This window comes from Amphiura filiformis, chromosome 13 (genome assembly GCF_039555335.1).
Source record: "Amphiura filiformis chromosome 13, Afil_fr2py, whole genome shotgun sequence".
Classification (NCBI taxonomy): Eukaryota; Metazoa; Echinodermata; class Ophiuroidea; order Amphilepidida; family Amphiuridae; genus Amphiura; species Amphiura filiformis.
Genome location: NC_092640.1, coordinates 9,002,918 through 9,028,511, shown reverse-complemented (window position 1 = coordinate 9,028,511; position 25,594 = coordinate 9,002,918). Strand labels below are relative to the sequence as shown.

The 25,594-nt window shown below is 37.9% G+C and overlaps 1 protein-coding gene across 1 annotated transcript in view; it reads right to left on the bottom strand.

The window, feature by feature from the left end:
• Positions 1–25,084, bottom strand: part of LOC140167963 (DNA-directed RNA polymerase, mitochondrial-like) — an 82,419-nt gene extending 57,335 nt beyond the window's left edge. Inside the window, exons 1-15 of the mRNA XM_072191247.1 lie at positions 24,827–25,084; positions 18,210–18,335; positions 16,563–16,595; positions 15,185–15,780; positions 13,899–13,994; positions 12,741–12,841; positions 9,731–9,983; positions 8,647–8,805; positions 7,562–7,664; positions 5,941–6,155; positions 5,323–5,442; positions 4,142–4,183; positions 2,947–3,023; positions 2,254–2,320; positions 1,332–1,467 (exon numbers count right to left, since the gene is read on the bottom strand). Of these exons, the coding sequence (XP_072047348.1) occupies positions 1,332–1,467; positions 2,254–2,320; positions 2,947–3,023; positions 4,142–4,183; positions 5,323–5,442; positions 5,941–6,155; positions 7,562–7,664; positions 8,647–8,805; positions 9,731–9,983; positions 12,741–12,841; positions 13,899–13,994; positions 15,185–15,780; positions 16,563–16,595; positions 18,210–18,335; positions 24,827–25,001 (2,299 nt within the window). The 5' untranslated portion in view covers positions 25,002–25,084. The remainder of the gene's footprint in view (positions 1–1,331; positions 1,468–2,253; positions 2,321–2,946; positions 3,024–4,141; positions 4,184–5,322; positions 5,443–5,940; positions 6,156–7,561; positions 7,665–8,646; positions 8,806–9,730; positions 9,984–12,740; positions 12,842–13,898; positions 13,995–15,184; positions 15,781–16,562; positions 16,596–18,209; positions 18,336–24,826) is intronic.
• Positions 25,085–25,594: the final 510 nt, after the last annotated feature.

Below are 25,594 nucleotides of genomic sequence, written 5' to 3'. Positions count from 1 at the left end.
GTATGTATCTGGGAGAGAGACCACTTCATGGGCTATTCCAGTTGAAATCCATACTCCCCCTATGAAAGACACAGCCGTAATCTCCCACACGGGGGTGTAGATTTCAAATGAACCATTCAGGTAAGCCCATTTGAAAATGACCCTCCCTGTGTGGAAGATTAAGGTTATGTCTCCCATAGAGAGTGTGTGGATTTCAACTGGAATAATATAGCCCAATATCCGAACAATAAATAAACATCAAACCTGAATAGATCACTCAACATCCTGGAATTAAGAGTTTCAATTATTTCTCTGTGCCATTTCCCCCAGCATCTAACCTACCTCTCAGTCAACACAAATCAAACGCTCACCATAGCAGATTTCAAATCATGCAAAACCTCCATTTCCTTCCTTATTTCTGATGGTGAGCACCCATCCTTTGTTAAGTGTCAATGTTATTGTCCATTTAGACAAAAGGGAAAAGTTTAATGACATCATTGGGCAATTCAAAAATCTGAGAAAGGGGCTTACTGTAAAGTGAGTTACAGCAAAGAGAATGATTGTATTTGGACCAAGCCCAGGGCACTCTATAGTAAGTGCCTATCAGGGTTGTAGCTACGCTGGGCGTTGGCAGACGGACCTGCCCGGCACTCGTAATTTCCACCCGACACTCAAGTTTTGAGCCCAAATACCCAGCACGCCAGTCTCAAATGTTTCAAAATCAATGAACAATCAGTATAAAAATTAGCAATTCTTATCAAAATTTCAATTTTTTTACCATTTCTTATCAATTTTACCCGGCACTAAAATTTGCCTAGCTATAACCCTGGTGCCTATTTTCATCTCGGCGAGTCACTGACATCAACCTGTTGAGGCAGCTGTTTCACGAGCGCATCTATATGCCATGTCTTTAAACGTATGTGTATGTAAGCCAGCAGTTTGCGTGAATGCTTGTGGCTTAAAGCTGCACCCAATGAATGTTCTGATTCTTGTGAGGACTCATCACTGGTTGGCTCTTTCATCACCTGCTTTATTTAGGTGATGAAAGAGGAACCAGCCATCTGAATATGATAATGGAAGTTCCATGAAAAAACAATGCAAACATTATGGAAATATGTGCAGTATGTTTACTTCAAAAACAAGTATTTTTATTTGGTCATGTTTCATGTTTTTGGTTGAAGATCCAAATATATAATTCCAACCCAATTCCTATCATCTTTCAGTTTATTACACTTTAAATTTGTTTATTATGCAAGGGTCTGTTCAATCTTTCTCAGTAATCTGTGACTGGCTCCATAGAATGCTACAGGTTACTGAGAAAGATTGAAGTAGCCCTGAAAAATTGTCCTTACTTTCTGTGAGCAGATATCCTCCATATTTACAGCTATTCCAAGGCAGCGGTGGTACTAGCATTGGTAAGACAGTGGTGTCAAAGGTCATGTCTGGCTCCTTAGCGCCCTCTATCAGGTCCACTAGTGTAGGATGAGGCTGAAAACACAATCATGAGGGTGAAGCATTCTATAACTAATAATGTATTTATTCATTCAAAAATCAGCTAAAAACCAGTAAAAATCCACAGAGTACTTGTTGACACATATATAATTAAGGTTTTGGGGGAGAAGGACACAGACAGAGAGGCATACTAACTAAACACAGAAGGACACTGAACGAAAATAGAAACCATTTCCTCTGAAAACGAGCTGTGTACTCTAGACATTGTCTCTTTCAAGGAATTGAGTGATTTTAATTTTGATACCTTATATGGTCAAATATCTCAATAAATAAGGCCAATATCAAATAAATAAACCTTTTCTGGAATGGGATCTCAAGATCAAGAAAAAACACAATAAATATTGTTGGAAAGAGTACCCCAAAACAATTTTCAACAAATTCACTTTTTTGTGATTTTCTCCATAATTGTTGTTTTACACCAAATCTGTATTTATATTTTAATTATTTTTCCTGTTCTGTTTTCTATCTTTTTGAGGCCTACCATTAAAAATTTCAAGCTGTATTGCTCCATCGGTTTTGATATGAGAAGCAAAAACATGTATAACAATGCCCCATAACATAGTACATACTTCTGGTTGTGGTTACCATAATTCAACAAAAATCACATCTCAACGAAACATATTTCAGCCGTTCATCTTTACTGAGATAATGACAAAAATATGAGCTTTCTTCTAATTCCAAAATCTCAATTTTGATAAAGAAGAATGGGGGATGAGGCTGTCCATTGGGTCACATCCCTTTAACAACTTTCATGTTTCATACCTTGATGTAGTTGACATTCTTGGTGCCTTTGAAAATATACACATTGTAGAAGGCAGGAATCAGCTTCCTAACAGAATAAAGAAAAACACAAAAGGAAAAAAAATTTATACAACAAGAAACCGCATGTTTTGATTTGCACACAAAGTTGTAGGTGAGCATTGAAAACAAAGGCACTTTATCCCTTGTGACTGGAATCCAAACATGAAGTTTGTTTGTTTACTTGTTTGTTGTTTGCTAATGTATTTTGACTTGTTCTGTATTCTTTTTTCCTATTTGGTTACTATGGCTCAAGGATGCATCACATAAAATCGTGAAATCTGTTACTATTTCCAGATGAATACATTGAATAGGTCCTCAGCAAGCTACAGTATGGTTTTCCACAAACTGATGACTCTGTTAATGCTTTACACATATCTTGTCAACATTGATAACCCCTTCTCCTCCCAGTGAATGTCCATGATTGAGGGAACCAAGCTGCATATCAGAAATATATTGACTTATATTACTGGCACAGAATGGAACACTCCCTAACTTTGACTTGCATTTTTTTATACTTGATAATCTATGTTCAATTTTAATGAAATTCAATAACAATGAAGTATTGAATAGTGCCAGTACAAGATGTTCAAAAGTAAAACGTTAATACTTCCAAAATGTAATTGGTTTCCCTTGATCAAAAGACTATTTGTTTACCTCTCTGCTTGTGGATTCATGATGGCTGTGTCAAGGCGAAGCTCTCTGGCAATCATTTTGACTAACACAATACCCAGCTGTAAGGATAAAACATTGAATAATAAACAATGAGTACAGTGTATCTTTAATTTACAAAAGTATGGCAATGCTTGCCTCATTCCCAGGTCTGAGCCTCAATCTTCTGCACTTTGTCAATGCAACACATCAGAATATTTCCAACTAAATAAGAAAATATAGTTCAACACTTGATACTTGATATGAGTTGGGAGGGGCCATGTTACATATTTTTGTCCACAAATTTTGAAAAGAATCTGCTGTATCTATACTCTGTTTTTAACTGTGTTAAGGCACTGATGTCACTACCAAATTTAGGTGAAATGAAGTGTTGTCTAACCTCTTTGATCTGAACTGCATAACTGAACCATTGGAGTGGATCAGTTGGTCATGGAAAAAACACTATATTTTTGTCAATCTTAGTCTTAAAACACAAAAAACAAGTTTAACTGTACATTGCACAGTGTGCAATGTGTCCTTGTAACTGTGTGTGCACTTGTGGATATTTTGCTGTCAGTGAGAACTAAAAGCCTGTTTTCACATCTGCCACTGTGGACCCATGAATTACAGCAGACCATGTTCTTTTCTCATGAATAATGGACTAGAAGCACCATAAAAATGTATTTCAACCATAATTTGGATAATAACAAACAGGTATGCAGCTAGCATATTAATTATTACTATGATATATACTGTCTACACTTATGCATTTTGTTTCATTTCAAATTTGGTAGTGATCTAAGTGCTTTTATGTAGTTGCGCTGCAAGTGTGCCAACAAACCACCTTTGTATGCATATTCATGCCCCACCTCTACCCCACTACACCACTATCCCCAACCTACCTACAGTAGAAATATCAACTGAATGAACACAGCTTTCAACAGCTGTGTGCCATCCAACTGTGATCGCATATCAAACTAAAATGCAAATGCACAACCTTGGAAACAATAATTAAAATACTAACCAATCACAAGAGAGTTGGCATGGTTGGATTTACTTCCATGTTACGCATGCACAGTAGGACACGGTGTTGTACATCATGCAGTGTAGGTGAAAAATCTATGTCAGGTTGTGTTCATTTAATTGAAATTTCTACTGCAATCATAAATGTTTGGTGATAAAGCAAAAGGTGAATACTCACACTGGCATTGGTTAAGGTTTTCCATGGTTTTGTTTCATGATTCTGAAAATGAAAAATTGGATATATATTAAAAATTTGATGAGGATGAGTTTTTATTTACCTCAACCTTTGACAAAGATAGCAACATTGACATTTCCATCTTTCATTTGGTAAGTTAAGTTAGTGCCACATGTCATTATCCCTCTGGTTTTCAGGCACCGCTCAACCACGCAATGAAAAAAAAGGAACTGCCACAAAAACCAATGGCAGCTGGTGGCAAGAATTTTCGAACTGCAAACATTTAAGTTCACATTTCAAAGGGGTAGGATAACAAAAACAACAACATGGGTTTACCAGGAAAATATTTTCCAAACATATTGAACTAATACCACAGCTATATGGTACTTCAAAATATACCAGTAAATGGAAAAAAAGAACAAAAGTTTGTCATTTTTCGGCACAAATAATTTTGGCAAAACATGACGTCCCATACATAAAGATCAATGTCTTAATTTGCATAGCCACCACTCCTCCAGCTAGCGTATCCATATTCCTGATCTCCTATTGGTCTAAGTATATAAGATATCTATGTGGATACCCAAGGCAGTTAAGTGAATGCCCTGGTGCCGTGTGTCATTACCGCTCATGCACTGATCAACCACACGATAAGAGGAATCGGGAAGCACTGTAAAAAAAACTTGGCATGTGGTGGCAAGAAAGTTTCGCAACACGTACGTCGAAGTTCACTTTTCAAAGGGCGAACTGTTGTTACGAAAACAAAATGACTGGTAAAAAGTCTACTAAATGACCTCAAAAGGTCAAGTCTTCTATTTAAAAGCAAAATGTTGAAATTGCAACAAGAACTGTCAGTGATTGTCACCCTTGCGAGTAAAAATACAGCTTATTTAGCCAGTGTCAACATGGTGTCATCGCACATAATATTTTCTTAACATATTGGACTAACTCCACAGCTATATGGTTTTTTTAAATATAACAGTAAATGGAGGAACTGAAATTGTTCGTCATTTTTCGGCACAAAAATTGTTGGTAAAAATGACGTCACAGACATAAACAACAATCTCCTAATTAGCATATGGCCGCCATTCCTCCAGCTAGCTCATCCTGTGATTGGTCCTTTAGTTATCTAGTTTTTATTCTATATCGCTGGTGGATACCAGACCTTAGTGATGGGCTGTACTCACCAGTGATGGGCCATCCAACAATTCATCTTCCAATTGCTGCCAGTATTCTCTAGGTTTGTAACGTTGCATCATTTCCTCACTGAGGTGGTAATCGGCAAAGGCATCGTACATTTGTTCCAACTATACACAATAAAAGAATGAATTTAACAATTAATGTTGTTAGGTCACCTGGGCACCTTGGGAGAACAAGGCTAGTGCATTGAAAGGTCAAACAGGTTAAAGTGCTATTCTAACCCTCAATGTGACAATCCAATGACATGGGAATCAATTACACTGCAATGTTACAAATGGAAATCAAAATAGCACACTCTGAATTATTTTTTTACTTACCTACCGTATTTGTTCCATTAACCACACAGGGCACTTTTTGTGAGAGCATTTTTTAATATTGTTTACATAATTGCATATAGGTAAAAAATGACCCAAAATAGTCATTCATCAGTGTGCCATATCTTTCAGACCATGAACCAGATTTGCATGGGTGGTTAATAATATGCTTGTTGTGAAGTCACTCGGTGGGTGCTTATATGGGCATGGGCGGTTAATGGAACAAATACGGTACGTTTTCAACCAAAAATTGTTATTGTAATTTTGCCCGAAGTTCTACAAATATCCTACCTTTTCTGCAAAACCCTTCTGCAGTTTACTTCTTATGATCAGCTTGCGATGAACCCGATTACCAAGTTCATGAGACAGACTATAGGATCCTAATCCTTCTGTAGAACACGCCAGGGTGTCTGCAACCGCCTGTAGCATAAGATCCGCAAACTCCTCTGGTTTTAGAATGTTCAGGAAGGGGTACAACATACCAGCATAACTGCGCTGATCAGGACCTAGAAAGGAAATGTTTTTATAAGATAAAAACAAACCAAAAACTAAAACCACATACATGTAGGGCCCGCTATTTCCACAATGATCTGAAATTTCAATCATCGTAAATAAATCGTCTCTGAGTTTGATTGACAGATGATGTCAGTGGAAAAACAATGTGCCTATGGTTAAGCAAAGTAGATTTAAACTGTCATCCCACACAAACATCTATTGAGACATTATACCTCAATGTGCCTATGGTTAGTTTTTTCATCTTCAAACATACAAACAGTCTCAAAAGTTAGATCTTAATAACAGGAACTTCCCTTTCCTGGTAAAGGCACCATATCAACAATACCTAGAAAAGTTGCTTTTTGTTTTGTAAAAGAACCGGCATTGTCATTTGCTGTGATTCGGTTTCTCGGATGAAGGCACCAGATAAATACCTTCCTCGTTACGCAACCATCACAGGCTATGGATAGTTTGATTGACACACAATGTCAGACGCAACTATACTGGGAATTTCAAATGAACACACCTGTCAATAGCTGTATAACCCAACCGTGATCGTATATCGTGTAACGCACGACTTTGGATACAATAATTACAACACTAACCAATCATGAGTGAGTTGGCAAGGTTTGATTCACTTCCGCGTTATGCACACACGGGCGTTCATCACACAGTGTACGCAGAGAATCATCACGCTGTTGACAGCTGTGTTCATTCAATTGAAATTTCTAGTAGACTGGTTCTCAAATACCCGGATGTTTCACTAGTATCATGGGATCGCCTATAAATCTTCTCTGTCTTGAAATATACAATTAAACCGACTCAAAAAGTTAGATCTTAGTAATAGGAAGCTTCCCTTTGCTGGTGAAGGCACCATATCAACAATGCCTAGAAAAGTTGCTTTTTGTTTTGTAAAAGTACCAACATTGTTGTCGGCCATTTGCTTTGATTCAATTTCTGAGATGAAAGCACCAGATTAATACCTTTCTCGTTAAGCACCACTAAACATCACGGGCCATGGATAGTTTGATTGACATCAGATGCAAACAAGTATCTTTATTTCCAACTTTTATTATATAGGTATAATTGAAGACCAAATTAAATAGACTAGTTTGTGTCTGACGTCAGGGCAAAGGTGCAGCATGATTGGTTGCTGACCTGCGCAGTACGGCATTTTTGGTCTGGTTGACAAGATGTCATACGCAAAATAGTCTTTAATTCGGTCTTCAATTATAGAGTTGCTATTATGAATGCTGTATGTTGTTCTCTATGCATGCTAAACCAATTTGTCAGATTTGCCATACAGTTACACACCAGGGAATTCTGAGTCAGTCTCCTTTATGTCTAATCTCATTGATTATACCACTAGGCATGCTATGTTATAGAGAACAGAGGATGAAAGATGTGGGTAACTTACCACTAATGCCTCTTCCTTTCCTCTTGAATGCCTCGCGTTCCTCCTTGATAGCCTGCACAAGACTCATCTTCCAGACTTTCTTGTGCTGTTGTAATATCTCTCTCTGCATGTAAGAACAAATGAGTAGTAGTATGTTAATCAAGTGACATAACTGTGTTACAGTGGTACTTGCTTCAACAATGATTGTCAAAAGTGATAAGACTCTTTGAATTGGGTAATTTAGGCCCTTTCCCATTCCCTGATCAATTTTGAATTCTGCAATGTTGCATTAGAGTAGTACACATCAGGCTCAGAAATCCGAAATCGATTCGCTCAAAGATTCTCACAAAACATCAACCGGGCGAATCTATATGGATTCGCGCAGTGCATTGGCAGTGTACACAAAGAAAAAATATGTACCCAGTTTGCGTCCCGGTTTGACTATTTATGCTTCATTATTTAAGCAACTGAACCCCCAAAATGGCAAATTATGGTATAATTTACTTCATTAATAATTTGTACAATAATACTGATTTGAGAGGGTATTTTAACAGTAAAAACAGCCATTGGTTGCGTGCCTATGAACCGCCATCTTGGATGACTAAATTAGACTGTCATAACCGTATGAGGGCAGTTTATTTTTCAATCATTGTGCAGCGGGAGTGGGATATAGATTTGCACGAATCAGGGATTCTCGCAAAATTCTCTTGCGAGAATCCAAATGGGATTCGCCCGCACTGCCACGGATTTCTAGGCCTGCACATTATTGATTAGGAAGGAGGTGGAATTGGATTCTTTCTCTTTCTCACTCACCTTCTTTCTGTCTCTTTCCTTCACTTTCTCTGACTTAAGCACTTTCTCACTCTTTCGCTCTGTACCTCTTTCTCTCCTGCTCCTCCTTTCTCCCCTTCTCTCACACACCCTTCTCTCACTCCCTTTCACCACAATCTCTCTCTCACATAGTAACTCAACAGTAAATACCTGTATACAATGCCCCCTCCCCCATTCTCTCTCTCTCTCCCTCTTAAGATATATCAATTTCAAATACCCAGTTTACACAAGAAGAGCATAAAAAAGTAAATAAACAAAACAAGCAATCAACTCACCTTCTGCAAGGTGTTTTTGTCCGGGTTCCCATCCTCCTCAATGGACTTGATCACTGCTGCTTCTTTGATTTCCAGATCCAATTGTTCCTTGAATTTATCCTGGAATTCCTCCTTTGTCAAGAGTCCTGAGCATCCCAAGGAACCATGACTAATGGCAGACTATCAAAAAAAAGCAATTGACAAACTTGGGGTAAGGATTCATCCATAATAATGCAGAGATGTAACTGGGTAACAGATCCACTTCATCACAATGGACCGGGCCTTGCTCTTGGCAAGGTGCTTCATACTGCGTCTATGACAGGAGTTCAAGTGTTATCATCCTTTATTTACGATGAAATACATTGCTTCTTTGATAATTTCATCATTTAAGTCATAATATAAGAAATCAATCACAGTTTTTGCGATAATATGATATAAATAAAGGTTGCTGCCTTATCCTTTACGCAGAAATAATTAGTCCTTGCGAAGTAAAAACGTTACTGTTTTAAGGGTACACAATGTACTGTTGGTCAAAGCAGCCAAAAAAAATTGATTTTCATTATCAAAATCAATATATAATTGAAAAAAAAAACACTTTGATGTTTTGCAAAAGTTCATTCTACAAAAGTGTTGTTGTTTCAGCCCTCTTTACAACATAACTCAAGAACCACTGGGCTTACAAAAGTATATATGTGACTGATATTTGAATTCTTCTACACACTGGCTATGAAATGATCAATGCAATTTTGCCAAAGCTCACTACCATTTGAAAGATGCTGTGAACTACCAAATCTTAACAGTTTAAAATAGTTGCTAAGGCGAAGAAAAAAAGAAACCCTGTTCTACAGGACGGAAGGACCTTTCAAGTAGGGTCGGTCGGTCAGCCTTTTTTTTTTTTGGAAATGACCCAAAAATTACTAAAATCTGAAAATAATTTGCAATATGAGAAAATACAAAAAAAAATTGTTCCTGAAATTTCTGAAATTTGGGTCGGCATTCATGTAGAACAGGGTTTTCTTTTTTCGTCGCCTAACCCTAATTTGGTCATATAATAAAGCTTTAGGTGACCAGGGCAACATGCCGGTTGCTGCATGCCGAGACATACCTCATCATTCTGACCATCTGATAATTCTGCCTCATCTTGGTATAGATCCTGGACAAGACCACACGTAGCATGCGGACGAGATAGGGGTCTAGGAGGAATGTAATCTGGATTGACCTCTTGGATGACCTCCAACATGACCGATCTATCATCGTTTGAGAACGTCGTCTTGAGGAAGAGATCATCTATGGTGATGTCATGAAGAGCCATGTCTGAAAGGCACTTGGTAATTGTTTGCAAGTGACGAAACTTCATCCTGGAAATGATATTGTTTTTAAAAATGGTTATAAAATAAAAATAGGCATAATACACTGATCAGCTTGTAATAGGCAGGACTCATAACATCGTGGTTGATATAGAATGTTGTGCACACAGCTGGGCGCAGCACCTACATGTATAATCAAACTGCACTTTGCATGACAACACAAACTAAGACTGGATAAAAATGAGTTGCCACTGCACAGAACTAATATTGAAACACTAAATACATACAGTCCTTTAATTGTAGATCAGAAATTTTAATTTTCAATTAGGACACAGCATAAAAATACCAAGTCGGGAATAATAAAAAAAAATCACATTTGTTTTCAAACCACATGTCAGCTTTGAGACAAAATGGTTTTTTTGCCCAAGAGTTTATAGGTCGACCTGGCACTGTTTTCTGTCTGATCGACCCAAACTGGTAACAACAATGTGATTCTTACCTGCCAATACACTATAACACTGCTGCATAGGACTGGGCATCAGAGTGTATACCAGACAATGCCATACTCCCCCACCCCACTCCCCCACCCCCAGGTGTGATAGTTACCTGCCAATACACTGTAACACAACTGTATAGGACTGGGCATCAGGGTTTATACCAGATGCTGCCATACTCCCCCACCCCATTCCCACCCCAGGTGTGATAGTTACCTGCCAATACACTGTAACACAGCTCATAAGACTGGGCATCAGGGCTTATACCAGATGCTGCTATACACCCCCACCCCACTCCCCCACCCCCAGGTGTGATAGTTACCTGCCAATACACTGTACACAGCTGCATAGGACTGGGCATCAGGGCTTATACCAGGCGTTGCCATACTCCCCACCCCACTCCCCTACCCCAGGTGTGATAGTTACCTGCCAATACACTGTAACACTGCTGCATCAGACTGGGCATCAGGGCTTATACCAGACGCTGCCATAATCCCCCACCCCACTCCCCCACCCCCAGGGGTGATAGTTACCTGCCAATACACTGTAACACAGCTGCATAAGACTGGGCATCAGGGTTTATATCAGATGCTGCCATACTCCCCCACCCCACTCCCCCACCCCCAGGTGTAATAGTTACCTGCCAATACACTGTAACACAGCTGTATAGGACTGGGCATCAGGGTTTATACCAGACACTGTCATACTCCCCCACCCCACTCCCCCACCCCTAGGGGTGATAGTTACCTGCCAATACACTGTAACACAGCTGCATAAGACTGGGCATCAGGGTTTATATCAGATGCTGCCATACTCCCCCACCCCCAGGTGTAATAGTTACCTGCCAATACACTGTAACACAGCTGTATAGGACTGGGCATCAGGGTTTATACCAGACGCTGTCATACTCCCCCACCCCACTCCCCACCCCCAGGTGTAATAGTTACCTGCCAATACACTGTAACACAGCTGCATAGGACTGGGCATCAGGGTTTATACCAGACGCTGTCATACTCCCCCCACCCCCAGGTGTGACAGTTACCTGCCAATACACCTAACACAGCTGCATAGGACTGGGCATCAGGGTTTATACCAGGCCCTGTCATACTCCCAACACCCCACTCCCCCACCACCGTGTGTGATAGTTACCTGCCAATACACTGTAACACAGCTGTATAGGACTGGGCATCAGGGTTTATACCAGTCGCTGTCATCCTCCCCCACCCCACTCCCCCACCCCCAGGTGTGATGGTTACCTGCCAATACACTGTTACACTGCTGCATAGGACTGGGCATCAGGGTTTATACCAGACACTGCCATACTCCCCCACCCCACTCCCTCACCCCCAGGTGTGATAGTTACATGCCAATACACTGTAACACAGCTGCAGAAGACTGGGCATCAGGGTTTATACCAGACGCTGCCATACTCCCAAACACCACTCCCCCACCCCCAGGTGTGATAGTTACCTGCCAATACACCCCAACACTGCTGCATAAGACTGGGCATCAGGGTTTATACCAGACGCTGCCATACTCCCCCCCCACTCCCCCACCCCCAGGTGTGATAGTTACCTGCCAATACACTGTAGTACAGCTGCATAGGACTGGGCATCGGGGTTTATACCAGATGCTGCCATACTCCCCCACCCCACTCCCCCACCCCCAGGTGTGATAGTTACCTGCCAATACACTGTAACACAGCTGCATAAGACTGGGCATCTGGGTTTATACCAGATGCTGCCATACACCCCCACCCCACTCCCCTACCCCCAGCGTGTGTGATAGTTACCTGCCAATACACTGTAACACATCTGCATAGGACTGGGCATCAGGGTTTATACCAGATGCTGCCATACTCCCCCACCCCCACTCCCAGGTGTGATAGTTACCTGCCAATACACTGTAACACAGCTGTATCAGACTGAGCATCAGGGTTTATACCAGACGCTGCCATACCCCCACCCCACTCCCCCACCCCAGCGTGTGTGATAGTTACCTGCCAATACACTGTAACACAGCTGCATAGGACTGGGCATCAGGGCTTATACCAGACGCTGCCATACTCCCCACCCCACTCCCCCACCCCCAGCGTATGTGATAGATACCTGCCAATACACTGTAACACAGCTGCATAGGACTGGGCATCAGGGTTTATGCCAGGCGCTGCCATACTCCCCACCCCACCCCCAGGTGTGATAGCTACCTGCCAAATGCCAATACACTGTAACACAGCTGCATAAGACTGGGCATCGGGGTTTATACCAGATGCTGCCATACTCCCCCCACCCCCACTCCCAGGTGTGATAGTTACCTGCCAATACACTGTAACACAGCTGCATAGGACTGGGCATCAGGGTTTATACCAGATGCTGCCATACTGTCAAATAGAGTTCTAATGTTACCCAAAGCTCCCTGAAAAATAAAAGGATATGAAACGTGATGCAGAGATATTGTGGATATTCATACATACTGGTCATAAAACTGATGAATTGAGTTGTAAACCCACCCCCACACAATCATCGGTCGCAACACATAGTGGCATAGAGGGATTTTGGTCATTTATTTTAATTTGGCCCAATGGTTTTTAAACATCAAGTTCTCCAAGTACACCAAGTAAAAAAGCTCAACTATACTTAAAGCCATATTATAACATTTGCTGAGGAAGACGCCCTCACTGAATTTTTAAAATTCCTTTTTTACACGATTAAATTGTACTTTATTAAACCAATATACCCTGCAAAAATCAAGACTCTAGGTACTGTAGTTTTGTCAAAATCCTAGATTTTGAATAAAACGCCGGAACCGGCGCTTTATTATTACGATGGAATTATTAGTCGAACGCATACACGATGTCAAACACACAGTACGCATTACGGCGTATGGACGGTGATATACACAACAAAGGGTCGTACCACAACATGACCGAAGGAGTGGTAAGTGACGTATTGGCGATTGTATGTGCGCTGGTAGTAAATTCCAATTTCATTGCTTTGCCGTAGTTGTTCGGCTCAAAAATAAAAGGGGATATATCTGACAGTAAAAGCTAACATTTGCTAATCTATTTTGTTTGAAAATGTTATAATATGGCTTTAATTAATTTATTGACCTATAATTCCGTAAGAATCCAATGTCTTCTGTATCACAAACTGACATACGCTACTATGTGAAACAGTGAAAATCAGGTTTGATGACATTTTACTTTTAAACTTGTGAACAAATATACAAAAATGTCTCAGCTGAGTTTCATTTTCTGTTAGCCAAAATTGGTGAAATTTGTAAAAACTCTGGCAATTTGTGTTTATTTTGGCCTAAGATTTGAACTTCAATTTCCAATTCTCAGCGGCACCTCCTACTTATAACCAAACCAAACTTGAGTCCCCCGAGCAATGAGCTCCATTTCTTACGATTGAAGACATATTTACAGAGTCTATTCATTTACATGGGGTCAAAGGTTAACTCATTTACATACCTTCTGCGCAAGACCTTTCAGCATCATATTGTAGATTCCTACATCAATTGGCATTTTGGATTTCAATGAGTTGAACTCACTTAATGCCCTCTTTGTCTGTTGAGCAAAGTGAAAACAAAACCATATCATTTTCTTGAATATTTCAGGGACACTTTTCACATACAGTGAGTGATTAAGTTGGTTAAAGATATTATTGAATGAATAGGTCCTTGTTCTTGTTGACAGTGTGACCTATTCACTCAATAAGATCTTTGACAAACTCATCATTCCCTCTATACTGCGGTTCCTGTCAAGCTCTGTCGCCTATAAAGGGTAACAGTCAGATGTAATGGTTTACCATGCAGTCTGTTGAAACAATGTGGTAAAACATCAATGTGAGTCTAACAGAAACACCTTCATTTTTCTTGGAATTGGATAAAAAGAACTAAAGTCTGCACAAAAAGAAACTCAGCTGTTATAAACACGACTATAGCTTCAAAACTAATAATTGTTTTCACAATATTTCAACATAGAGTAAAGGATGAATTATTTACACGCATTTTGAGACCACATTTGTCAAATGTTGTTCAATATTAACAACACAGTAGTGTTTTTAAAGAAAAATACCCGAATATAAAAGTTGCAGTTTACAGCGATCAATGGTTATTATGCCAGCACAGTAGCACGTAAAGCCCGCCATTATCTTCACGCTTACTTCAAAATCAATACAAATAGCTGCAACTTTTAAATTCAGCTATTTTTCTTCCAAAACACTGCTGTATTGTTAATATTGAACAAAATTGGACAAATTGGATATCAAAATGCGCGTAAATAAACCATCCTTCTTTTTATGTTGAAATAAGGTGAAAACAATTATTATTTCTGAAGCTATAGGCGTGTTTGTAACAGCTGAGTTTCTTTTTATGCAGACTTTATGTTAACGTGGTACTATAATACCCCTTGATAAATTTGTGACTATTTTAGCATTTTTCTCAAAAAATAATAACACACTGGTAACAAAAGTTATGTATATTATAGGGGAAAGGAATCCAGTTACTACAGTGGAATTTCAGTGACTCAAGACAAGCAGCATGTTATTTATGATAAGAAAAGAGGTACCGCTAGAATGTACCTCATTTCTTTATGAACCACTTGTCTTGAATCACTGAAATTTCAGTGAAGTAATTGGATTCCTTGTCCCTATAATATACATAATTTTTGTTACCAATGTTTAGTTATTTTTTGAGAAAAATGCTAAATTAGTCACAAAATTTATAAGGGGGTGCAGTACCATCATAACAACCTACCATATTTTTGAACATGCATACTTCAATCAATGGCTCCAAGTAGATACTCTTATCTCTCATAATATGGTACATATGTTTTTTGTCTGGCTTCTCAGGTGTCTTTGGATCTGTTCTGGCAATGACAAGTTTATCATCTTTTATATCTGTATCAACTTTTTCTGATTGATCAACTTTCTGTGATTTTAATATCATCCGACTATGCTCAGTTTCACCCCTAGTTCTATACGATTTGAGACGGGATTTAGTTCTTTCCGTTCCGCCAACTTCTGAGGAGCTTAACGTTCTATCCTTCACAGGTGCTATTCTTTCCTTTGGCATTCCTCCCTCTGGAAGCGAAGCTACATCTTCCTTTTGCATTTGAGCTACATTTGAAGATTGCACTGACTTTAGTGAAAGTTCCTTTGCTTTGAACTTTCTCTTTGGTTGAGTTGAAGCGTGGCTACTGCTTTTATTGTCTGTCTGATTCTTTGGTTCAAGAAAGCCAGGCTTTCGTTTCGAGTGTGGCTGGTGTCCTTTTTGACGTGATGGTCGATTTACTGTCCTCAATGGTTTAGGGTACCTATAGAATCTTCCTGGTTCTCCATGTTTTAAGGATTCTGTAATGAGAAACATATGCAAATGGAGATTACTAAGCCAAGGATTTTCAGGCAGTTTTTTTTGTAGTGTCTCAGGACCTAGACCTAAATGATAGGATCATTCATAACCGGGCAGGGTATTTCCTGCCCGGGTAATGTAATCTCAGGCGTGTACCCGCCTGAAAAATGCGCCGGGTACCCGGGCATAAAATTACCCAAAAATCACACCCCTAGATATTACCCAGGCCATTTGAATACTTGTCAAATTGTTGTGATCACCGTATACTGATGAATAACATATCTATTATAAACCGTCCATGTCTGCACCCTTTTGTACTATTCTAAACACACAAGACGATGTTAACAATTCATTTTACAGTGCAAAGCCATGTTCGCTTTTTGGTCACTATTCACACTCTATGAATCGCATAAGGCACTAAGAAAGTGATGGTACTTTGGATCAACATGTAATTACAACATGGCAACATTTTGGTAATATCATTTTATGATAGTAACTTGGATCCCTTCTTCTAATTGTATTTTAATACAGACAGATAAAAATCATTCTATAGTTTACAATAAACATTATATTGTACAATTCCTTGCTTATTCTAACACTATGTAGCATATTTCAAATGATTAAGTTTTTGGAATAAGTGACTGGCATCATTACCGAACTTGATGCGAACCATTGCATAGTTATATTATGATTATTATCAATTATATTCCTTGCATTTACAATGCAACAAGTGCATTTTCACTGAAATGAAATTGATCAATATAAGAGGAATGTGTCATCCTACCTTCTAAAAGTTGTTCAAGCCTCACATCAAGAACTGAAATGGAAAATAAAACCAATCATACTTTATAAAAGAAGAGTACTAATATGGTTATACAAGTGGACACTTTCTTCAAGGCTAAGGCGAGTGGGGAGGGCGAGTTAGCGCAGCGGTAATTCCCTCGCTTTGCACCACTGAGGTCCCGGGTTCAAGCCCCGGTGCAGACCAAGGACTCATGTGCACTTGGTTTATCCCGATTCCATGCTCGCTCTCGAAGGTTTTCTCCGGGATCTCCGGTTTCCTCCTATACAAAAAATCGGTGATTAGTTAAAAAAAAAAAAAAAAACTTCCTTCACCCAATGGAATTTGGGGAGCTGCACAGATAATTGGTGGATGTTACAATCTAAATGCGGATAGGTGTGCGCCGTTCGGCAGCAACCTAGTTGATGTGATCTGATTGTGATGATTCACCATTGCAGCGAAATTTCAGCGCTTTGAGTCCTCTAAGATCTGGAGAAAGGCGGTTTATAAATCCAAAATTTATTTATTATTTATTAAAAAAGAAGACCAGAGGCATAATATGTGGTGTGATCAAGCAAAATCAGTCTGAAGTCGGAAATCTTCAATTTTCAGTTTCTTATATGATTGTAACCAGCATTTGCAAAGCTACATTTTGTAGAAAACACTATTGAATTTAGACAACCTCTTCAAAAGATATGAGCAGTTTAATACAGAGTTTCCAAAACAATAGGAAACAAAAGCAAATACTTCCTTTGTTTGGCTATCTCAAAATCAATATTTCCAACTTCCGACTGATTTTGCTTGATAACATCACTAATGGATATAAAAGTGACACTTTCTTCAAGGCTCAGATGATAAGAGACATAATGTGCATAAAATGTTATGCTGTAATCTGCACATCTCACACACTGGGATCTTAAACATGCTCATCTGTCAAGACACAGTTCTTTAACCCCAGCTTAGTTGTGCACTTATAGAATGAACTTTGCATGTGTTGGGTACAAAAACTCATGGCATACATGTACTTTTAACTTGAGGACAAATTTGGAGATATGATTACTGTATTCATTCCATTAACCGCCCACAGTGGCAAAAACGTTAAAAATATGAAAATTTGCTCCTAATCAGACTCAATTCGGGGAACTGAATAACCTGGCCCCCCACTTTCAATGTGCTGCGCACGCCACTGACCGCCCATGCCCCTATAAGTGCCCACCCAGTGACTTTACAGCAAGCAAGCTGTGATATTATTACTGTCTGTCCAATTAACTAAACTTAGATACCCAGTTTTTGTTACTTAAATTTGAAAAAATACCCACTTTCAAAGAAAGTCATGAAAGAAAAGTGTTAACATTTGCTGAGACCTAACAGGATTTTTGTGTTTCAAAAGCATTGAGTGCGAGTTTACCTGAAATTCTATTGAAATTGGAAGGTTTTTCTCAACAATTTAAAAATAATCTGGTAGAAGTTGGGTACCATTATTTTGGAAGGTCTCATTATACAGATTTGTAGGTATGGTGATTTTGGATAGTGAATGGATGAATAGTAAATTAAATATACTCCTCACCAAAAATATTTGTTCAATATAGTATAGTAGGGCTAAGACTGACATTCAACATCCTTGCTAAAGACCTATTGACTTGTACCAACCTTGCTTCAGTTGTGCCATTGCTCCATCTTCCTTTGGTGATTCCTTCTCTTTGACGACTATCAAGTATGGTTTCCTGGTACTGATCATGTGACTTTGTGAAGAGCTGAAATACCTTTTTGGTAGAACTGGAAATGGAAAAATGAAATAAATAAAAGATAGGCTTATAATAATTGGCTATTGATATTATCATTTTACATCATCAGGGCTGGAAAAAAATGTTACTTCCTGAGAAGATGAGCCAAATTTCTCTCTAAGATATCAAAATTTCCCATAATTCCTTAAATGTATTCCTTATATGGGGAAGCAAACTTTCTTTCCCAATTCCAAACTTTCCCTTTAAATCCCAAAAGTTTCCTGAAATGTGCTTCCTGGATTCCAAGGCCCTTGCATATATTTTAGTTATCCCCTAGGGTTTGTTCATGAATGAAAAATACCACTGGTTTGAGGACATATCACACAAGGCCACACAAAAAACCAGTCATATTTTTTGTGTTGCATGAACAAACAGGGAGTAACAAATTTAAAATAAATTAATAAATTAAAAATATATTATCAAGTTATGCTCTAAAATAAATAATAAATAAATAAATAAATAAATAAATAAATAAATAAATAAATAAATAAATAAATAAATAAATAAATAAAAAATAAAAAATAATAATAAATAAATAAATAAATAAATAAATAAATAAATATAAAATAAATAAATAAATAAATAAATAAATAAATAAATAAATAAATAAATAAATAAATAAATAAATAAATAAATAAATAAATTAAAAATAAATTAAAAAATAAATAAATAAATTATAAATAAAAATTAAGTAATTCAAAAATTCAAAAAAGTTATATTCGAAACTCTCCTGTGTATGCTTTTACAGTTTTCAGTCATGTGACTACCGCCAGGACCAAGTAATATGGCATGCATCTCTTCCGCATATGCAATCAGGAGAGTATGCAGACCGACTAGTATGCAGTCCGGCTGATTGCAGGTGCTGATTTATTGTAATGAAAGCTGAAAATACAAAATTATGCAATTATGACCATACGGGGATGTGCCGTAATTCCCGTAAATATGGATTGCATTTTTGGCCATAATGGTATATCAATGACCCCTATTTCTAGGCCAATTTTAGTATAGACGAATCCAACAAGTCAAGTCATGGTCAAGATTTGGTCGGCCATTTTTGGGTACCCGCTAGCATCAACCTGGTGTTTTGAGCGCCCCATTGTGCAAATAAAAGCCTGTCGCATCTATTCATACATAGTCCCTTTGTTCGCAAGTACATCCATTTGTAGCGTTTACTATGGTGTATGAGACCGCCATGGTTGATCAATTTGCACGCTGGAATTGGAAAGTATTAAGGCCCCCCCCAAAAAAAACATTTTTTGTAAAATAATATAGGCCTATAAGTTTATGATTGTTAGCATTTTTTCAGAGAAGTGATGATTATTGATCATTTTTTTAAAGTTTTTTTCTGTATTTTCTGTGGTTTCCTGAAGCCTGATAATCAAGATATTCTGGTACAAGCACTACAAGCAGGTTGCACTCATCACCTGTGTATGTCTGCAATCAAACATTATGTAGATTGAATACAATACCGCTTTTTTCAAAGATACTTATCATACAGGTGCGAATGATCAGAATGATATGGTTCAATGCATAGATACCGCCAGTGTTTACTCTCTCTGGAAATTGGGTGCGCCAAATGAAACATTTTCTTCCCAAATTGGCCCAATTTTGGCCCAGTAATTCCCCAAATTCACTAATTGTAATACAGCATTACAAATTTTTGTGAGACAAAAATAATTTTCACTGGGCCAAAATTGAGACATACGGCCTCTGAGTAAACACTGGATACCGCGTGTAGTTAATCCGATTATTATGTCACTTCAACCATGGAAATAGTAGATCTACTATTTCCATGCTTCCGATTATTATGTCACTTCAACCATGGAAATAGTAGATCTACTATTTCCATGCTTCAACAGTGAATAGACCATGTAGAAGCTGTGTGTTTTGCTGAAGGGAACTGTAGGGCCTATTGTGTTGTAAACTTTAATCATTCTTTTGTCTACCTGTGTTTTCGCGGAAGGTGTAAAACGGGTGATGGAATGCAGTTTAAAATTTCCGCCAAGGCCGCGAATCATTTCACATTTTGGGTGCATTGTAGCCGACGGGTACCCAACTAAAGGCTGCTAGTCAGGTGTAGGAATGCGTGGATTTGGATTCGTCTATATGGATGGGGATCATTTTCTCAAAAATTTTTAGACTTTTAGCGATGGGTCAAAAATTTCTCGATAAATTGACACATGGTTGGGTCCACTTTCAAATACACACACAACACATCCCTAGCCAAACCAAACTAGAATACCCCCACCCCAGGAAAGTGAGTGGCAATCGGAGTGAAGGTTAGGTTAGGTGTATGTAGTTGCTTGTTCTTTTGGATCTTTTTGCTTGTACATTGTACATAGGAAAGGCTTTATGGTGGTGAATGGAACATCCAGGCCACTTTTTGAGTTTGGCAAAGTAGTACTAGCAACTAGACAGGGTTTGCAGGTTTTTGCAGCAGGTGGAAAAAAAACGTGGCTTTTCCGCTTGGCAAAAACAATTTTTGCCAGTTTTGCCGGCAAAATGACAAAAACTAAAAAAGTGATTTATAGTTCAGTTTTTTCATCTCAAATCAAATTATTAAGTTACAAAAATCATTTCCTGAGTGTAACAAGGCCAGATTTTGTAATTATAAGTAACTTATTTAAATTAAAGGCATGTGTTTTCATTGCTCAAGTGCATTTAACCGAAATGTGGCATATATCAGATTCAAAACTTTTTCATTTTAAGGACTTGATGAGATGAGACGCAAATTATGTTGAATGATTTATTAAAAGTTGTGTGCTACTGTTTATGAGCTTTCTGTGTTATTTTGTAATATTTGAGTGACTATATGTGAGTTTTTGCCATTTTTTGCCATTTTGCGGTTTAAACCAGGCAAAAAACTGGCAAAAACAGAATTTTGCCAGTTTTTGCCACCGGCAATGGCAAAAACAGGTTCCCAAAAACCGAACCCTGCAACTACATGTAGACAGAACACAGCTGCATGCTTTAATATGAAAACTAATCATCTGAGTTTATAGTCATGCTAGACTGAATCCTCATCATCATTACCATAGACAGGTGCAAGTTATACATGTGTAATTAGGCCAAGTAAAATAAAATACAAGTTTCTCGTCCCCGCCCGCCTCCGTTTTGGCTGCCGCCTCCTTTTGTTTACTATTTACTATTTTTAAAAAATATTAAAAAAAATAAAAAAATTAAACTGTTTTTCCTACCCTTGCACAAACTCTAACCCACCCCAAACCTTACTACATGTATACAAACCCACCCAAGCCCAACTAGCCAAACACCCTTGACCCAACCCCCCAAAAGGGAATTAGGGGTGAACTTAGTAAAACTTAGTAAATGCATGAATATATTAATTTCAATTACTTTATTTAGCCTCATCTCATCTCATCTCATGGCAATATTTATAGGAAGGAGAAACCTTTCACATAATTTTGGAAATTAAAAAAAAATTCTAAAATTCTAAAAATACTCAAAAAATACATTTAAGTGCAAAAGCTTTTTTCTTCTGGGTAAGAATTTTTTTCTTATGTGCAACAGCTTTTTTCTTGCAGGTTAGAAATTTGATAAATAGGCCCATGCATGCATTTTGTATATGATGACCTATTTGGCTCAAAATATGCTAAGGTGTCATATTATAGCCATATATTTTGACATCTTTTTTTAAAAATAATAATTATAGAAATGGAATATTTGCTAGTTTAGTGGCAAGTTTAGGTAGTAAAGACATACATGTAGCATACACAATTTAAGTAAAATCCTTTCACTCTAAATAATAAAAATAATAAAAAATAGCTGTAAAAATGCTTATTTTTACACTTTTATTTGTAACATGCCAAGAGACGCCTGTTTTCAACAGCTTTTAATTTTTTTTATGGATCCTTATAGAAATTCATGTGACCTGTTTCCCAAAATGGTGCATAAACCAATCAAAAAAACAGAAAGAGGCATTATGAATTATAAGTTAACAGATCAAAAAAGGATTTAAAAGTTTGCCCTTTGCGTATGTTACTATTGTCTGTCAAACTTTTGATTGATTTTGAAGTCCCTCAGTTTTTATAAACAAAGACTTGAAGCATAAACTAAAGGGTAAATCTATTGTAAATAACTTCATTTCTCAATTTGTAAGTGGCTGCCATCTTTTTGAACATATAACAATTTTAAAATTTTTCTTGAAATGTCTGTCAAATAGTAACATACGCAAGACGGTGCTGTAATTCCTGCTAAACTAGCTAGGGTGATACAGCTAATTATGCTACATGACATAGCATTTAGCTCCACCTAGCTTTGTGGCACTATCACTTTGTGAGGAGAAGCTTTTTTGATGACACAATCCATTGTTAAGTGTTGTCTGTCAAACATTTGTACGCATAAGTAACATACGCAAGATTTGTATGTGTCTGTCAAAAGTAACATACATAACACGTTTAAAAATTTTTAAATCACTTGATGTTCACATTATGATGATAGTTTAGAGTTTATAAAAGTGTTTTAAAACATGTGATTTATAAACTGCATGTGATCTTTATTCAATTTCCCATCTTGAACTACTGTTTTTGCCAAATTATTATTCTGTATGTTACATTTGACAGACATCTTGCGTATGTTATGGCTTGACAGACACACATATTTTATTTATAACAATTTATCCTCCTTATTGTAATATTTGGACACATTTTTTCCACAATCAGTTGCTGTAGGTCCTACACCTAAATAACCACAAAATACCTTATGTAATACTTTATAAATTTTTATTTGATTGCAGAAAATCATCAAAATTGTGTCTATCAAATATAACGTACGCAAGGGCTAGAAAATTAAATTTGTGAAGTAAATGGTCTATAACTTATCTTTCTTTTAGTGTATTATGAACGATATATGTGCATACTATAATTTAAACCTGGTTGGAGACCAAAAGAAAAGAGCTGGAAAAATAATTGTGTGTTACACTTTTATGACACCTTAGCTTATTTTGAGCCATTTATCAAATTTCTAAGGGCAATAAAAAACCTGTTGCATGTAAGAAAAAAAATTCTTACCCAGAAGAAAAAAAGCTTTTGCGCTCGAATGTATTTTTTTGGTATTTTTAGAATTTTAGAAAAAAAATTAAATTTCCAAAATATAAATATGAAAGGTTTCTCTTTTATTTTGTTATCGATAAAAATAACAATTTCAATGAATTGAGGCAAAATAAAGTAATTAAAAATTTAACACATTCATGCATTTTAAAACATTAAATATAGGTCTGATTTTCAGGTGAAATCAATTTCTCCCTAATTCCCTTTTAAGGGCAAGGGTTTTGGAATCTAGTTAAAGGTTAAAGGTTAGTTTGGCTTGGGTGGGTGTATATTTGGGGATGGGTTAGAGTTTGTGTAAGGGTAGGAAAACATTGAAAAAAATGTTTAAAAATTAAAACAAATGTTCGATATCGGTTTAAGTTCGGTATTGATTTCAAACCGATATAAACCAGGAAATTGGGTATATCGAATATGTCAAGCTGAACAAATGTACATAACTATTTCTGAATTTTGAAACATGCTTAGCAAGTGGACTAAAGATGATACAAATCATTTGTTTTGTCATATTGCATCAGTATACTCAAATAGCACAATATCGGTGATTAAATATACATTGAACAGCCATATTTAGCATGGCGGCCATCTTGAAAAAAATAGCAAAAAATTGAAAAATAGTAAATAGTAAAGCCCTGCCTCCTCCTTTTTTGAAAAATGACGAGAAACTTGTTTCTTTTTTATGTGGCCTTATGCTTGTAATGTTAGTGAATGTTCAAATAGCGAGCACGCGTATCGCGTTGATGCACACGCGCTGACCTGTGTGATATCGTGTCATATCACACGGGTAAGAACCAATGAGATTGCAGGAACGTTCTCAAGTGTGAAAGAATATATGATAGAATGGATCGAATCCATGGGTTCCTACAGTCTGATGGGTGTATCGGACGATATACTTGATAATTTTGTTTTTCTAGGCCTACAAATACAATGATGTATGCAAAGTTATTAACGGAATTCATACAAACCAACAGGGTCAGGGATTTTGCGAGGGTGTCCCTTTGACAGACATGAGAAATGGGCAAGTACAATGGATGGGACAACCCCGACTGAGACTGAGAGAATTGCTTGATGTTGTAATTGTGTTATGATATCATATTTTGTGGTAAAAATGATTTATTTTATACAATTTACAAAATGTGTGATTTCCAATCATCATTCTCTTGGTCGGGCTGACGTCACAAAGGGGAAATAGCCTTGTAAAACCAGTGTGCGCATGTGCAGCGCATGTGCAGTTCCCCTTTCTCGAGCTGGTTGCTATGGGCGCGCTTGTGCAAAGGGGACGAAGGGGACAATGTTCCCGGATGTCCGACCGAGTGAATTAGAGCCAAGCCCAAGGTTGTTTCGTTAATGGACTAAATGTGAGCCCATGCAGCTTAAATTAATAGAGCCCTGGAGTTACGACATTGGAACCGATACTAACCTGACATTGAATTGTGATTTCGTCCACATGCAATGCACACCCTACGAAATACACGCAGTTCTGTGGCGTCGGTCGTCGGTAAGCTTAAGCGTCTCTCGCCCCTAAGATTCATCGGTAGCTTATTGACAGTGGCTCTCTGTACGGCCCATGACCCACAGCTTCGCAGGAATGACATGACTTTACAGAAATCTCTTCACATTATGCTTAATTTATAAGTTGAAAATATCGTTTCACATCGTTTTTCCAACCATGCTTTCATTAAATGTTGACATCGTAAATGCTGACCTTTGCCAAGCAAGGTCAAAGTTCGCGTGTCGCTGAAAGTTTTAGCCAGGCGGCGGATGACGGATGACATGATCGAGCCGGCAACTTGTGAAACCGCCCGGCCGTATGGCATTTTCCAATATAGTCGGTTAGTTTTGTGGGGTTCATTATCGTTCATTCATTCACAGTGGCTCCGGAACCGCCGGGGCCTGGGGGCCGGCCCCTCAATATTTTAGTGGGGGGCAAGTACCCTAGAGCCCCCCCAATAATCTGAGGTAAAATTCATAATTTTAGGGTAAAATTCATAAATTTTCGGGTAAAATTCATAATTTTAGGGTCAAATTCATAAATTTTCAGGTAAAATTCATAATTTTAGGGTCAGATTCATAATTTTAAGGTAAAATTCATTATTTTAGGGTATAATACAAAATGTAAGGTAGGCCTACAATTCATGTAAAAATGTATGCATGTCAAAAGCTTCGCGCTTCGCGCGGAGGGGATACC